The sequence below is a fragment of the Amaranthus tricolor genome, chromosome 14 (genome assembly GCF_026212465.1).
Source record: "Amaranthus tricolor cultivar Red isolate AtriRed21 chromosome 14, ASM2621246v1, whole genome shotgun sequence".
Lineage (NCBI taxonomy): Eukaryota > Viridiplantae > Streptophyta > Magnoliopsida > Caryophyllales > Amaranthaceae > Amaranthus > Amaranthus tricolor.
Window position 1 is genome coordinate 9,301,397 of NC_080060.1, and position 3,055 is coordinate 9,304,451.

The 3,055-nt window shown below is 30.7% G+C and overlaps 1 protein-coding gene across 2 annotated transcripts; it reads left to right on the top strand.

Moving 5' to 3' along the window:
- The first annotated feature begins 1,189 nt into the window (after positions 1 to 1,189).
- Positions 1,190 to 2,843, top strand: LOC130799699 (40S ribosomal protein S28). Of its 2 annotated transcripts, none has more exons than XM_057662893.1 (2): positions 1,190 to 1,344; positions 2,421 to 2,843. In XM_057662893.1, exon 2 carries the CDS (start codon positions 2,425 to 2,427, stop codon positions 2,620 to 2,622), a length of 198 nt encoding a protein of 65 aa, XP_057518876.1. In that variant the 5' UTR covers positions 1,190 to 1,344; positions 2,421 to 2,424; the 3' UTR covers positions 2,623 to 2,843. The 2 variants fall into 2 exon arrangements, with proteins under 2 accessions (XP_057518876.1, XP_057518875.1); XM_057662892.1 differs by having other exon boundaries at positions 2,424 to 2,843.
- Positions 2,844 to 3,055: the final 212 nt, after the last annotated feature.

Below are 3,055 nucleotides of genomic sequence, written 5' to 3' on the forward strand. Positions count from 1 at the left end.
TGTTTTTGTGAATTTCATTTTATTCGATTTTATTGGTTATAATATAACTACCTACAGTTAATATGGTTATATCAACCAGATATATTGGGATGGATTGATTGAAAGACGATATTGGTTCGTGAATCGATCTTGTGTTTCATAGAGTAACATGTTGCTTCGTGAAATGGTGTAAGCTATTCTATAAATATAGAAGGCTTGTGTGGTTAGACACTACATGCAATTTCTGAATTTCTTTTTCTCTCTAGCACTTTACATAGAGAGCTTGCAATCCTCGATTGTAATTTTTCTGTGTTTCCTTCCATTTAAGTTTTTCTTATATCATTCTAAATTCCTTCTGCTAGGAATTTAGTGTAATTATTTGTATCTCAGAACATATTTTCGGTTTATTCCCAAGCATCGTAGTAGGAAGGAAATGATGTTTTAGAAAAGAGTATCTCGCCTAGAGTTAAAATCAAGTTCAATACAAAATCTTCTTGTTACTTTGTTCGGGTTTGAAGATCGATATCTTGGAGTTCTCGGTGGTGTACATAAGCATAGTTCTTGATTTTCATATGTAATTTGTTTTTTTCTTCTACAAACTTGTAACTTTACTTTATTGTTTATTTTATAAATTAAAGTAACAATTTACAACAATTTATTACCTTAAAGTGATTAATTTTAACTTGACCTTAAATGGATCAATTTTGGCCTTCTCAAGTAATCAATTTTAACTTAAAAGTTATCAATTTCTACCTTAAAATGATTAATGTCAACTTAAAATATATAACCGACTAACTATGCCCTTTCTAAAGTAATCAATTTTGACCTCAAAATGATCAATTATGATCGCAAAGTGATAAGTTATAATTCATTTACAACTTTAAGTGGTCAATTTAAAGCTTATAATGCTAAATTATTAGTCATCACCCTCTATAATGATCAATTATAAATTAAAGAGATAAATTATAATCTTATAATAGTCGATGATAACCTTTATGTAATAAATTAAAAATAATCAGTTATAAATTTAAAAATATTAATTGTGACCTTAACATTATCAATGATTATCTTAAATTGATTAATTTAGTGATTATATATAAATAAAATCAAAATTAAACATATTAAACTTTTTTTTATATGAGTAGTCTTATCATTAAGGTGGTCTCTGGATTTTGCTGATCTATTGCACATACCGAAATACACGAGGAAAAATAACAGCCCAATATAACTCATTTCTATACAGCTAATCTGAACCGTCCAATTTAGGTTCAGATCAGGCGCCTCATTATAAAAACCCTAAACTCAAGACTTTGACGCCACTTCTATCACTCACCTTCGGAAACCCTAACTTTCCTCACATACCAGGTAAGCTCTCATCCATCTCCTGATTTCTCTTCTCTCTTGTTGTATTCTTTCGATTTTCGTCTAGTTTTTGCTGGAAAAACTTATTTAAACGGTGAAATTTGTTGTTTAAATTATAAAATTTGCTCATGAATTTGATGCTTTGGTGACGAAAGCAATTTTATTCTTTTGAAATTGTTCGCAAATGTTGTTTGAGATCAAATTTAATTACATTCAACGAACTGATTATTTTTTTTTTTGAAAAACAATATCTGCAGTTTTGTGTTCTAATGATTGAGTAGAAAGGCAGAAAATTATATTAGGTGTTTGAACTTGTAATGGATATAAAATGTCTCAATTTTGTTGAAATTCGTCAGTTATTATACTCTTCAAATTCTTATAGCGGATTTTTGTGTTTTGAAGCTTAGAAATCTTAAAAGTCTGGTTGATTTACCAGTTTCTCTGATACGCCGTTTGATTGGTTTGGGTTACTTTTATCCGATCAGCGTGATATTGTTAAATGTTTTTTCTTGATTGTTTGGATATGTACTTTTAGATGGTTGTTAATTAGTAGAGCAACATAATGTAATGCTATTATTTTTATAAATTAAGTTGCTGATAATTGATGTTTAATGAATACTCGTGAGAATGAAATGATGTAAGAGAAGATGTTTAGGACTTTGAAAAGAGATAAAAGAAAGGACAGAAAAGAAATGTTAATTAATAGGATAGGATTTGATCCCACGACTATTGATATGTTAAGTAAAACTCCAATTGGTTATTCTACCTTATAAGTATGTAATTCAATTATGATTTTTCTTATATGAGGCCCTTTAGTTTTGGGGCCGTTGGGCACCCCTCACACCCCAAAACCTCCCTTGTGTTTAATCCAAATTTTCAATAGTATGATGATATGATATGGTGATTCTCCTATGTTTTTGTAGTCGTATTTAATTTTGTCATGATTGTTAAATTTTAACTTGCCTTTTTAAGGTTTTGTAGAATCAAAGATCTAGCATTTAATGGATTTTGTAAGATGTTATTTGATGATCCGTGAAAGAAAATGCTGACATAATTCCTATTGTATATTGTATAACCAGCAGAATGGAATCTCAAATCAAGCATGCGGTTGTTATCAAGTGTGTTGGCCGCACTGGGTCAAGGGGTCAAGTAACCCAAGTTAGAGTTAAATTCTTGGACGATCAGAACCGTTTCATCATGAGGAACGTAAAAGGACCTGTCAGAGAGGGTGACATTCTTACCCTTCTCGAATCTGAGAGAGAAGCAAGGAGGCTTCGTTGAGTGACATTATGCGTGTTGCAGCCTGGAATTTTTGATGTGTTAGTTTTGGATTTCATGGTGATTGAACTTTTTATCAGTTATGTTTTGCAAACTTAAGATTTTGTTAAATGAATGAATGTCGGAGATTTGTCTTCGGCATTCCATTGTGGTATAGAACATATGGTTTGGTTGTAGACAGTTTTGCTAATATTATGTCTCATGATTGCCTATTGTTAGCATAATTCCGATATTATTAGTGGTGTTTTATGATTTTGATCCAGTCTTTAAATGTTTGCTTTTCTGAATTGGTGCATCTCTTCTCCGACTGGAATATACCGAATGAAATTTAGTAATGAAATGGAATGTTGTTGATTGTAGCCCTGAATTATATTGTCATATGAGATAAATAGTCACAACAATGTTAGACGCTAGTGAGTGATGAAAGATTATAGAA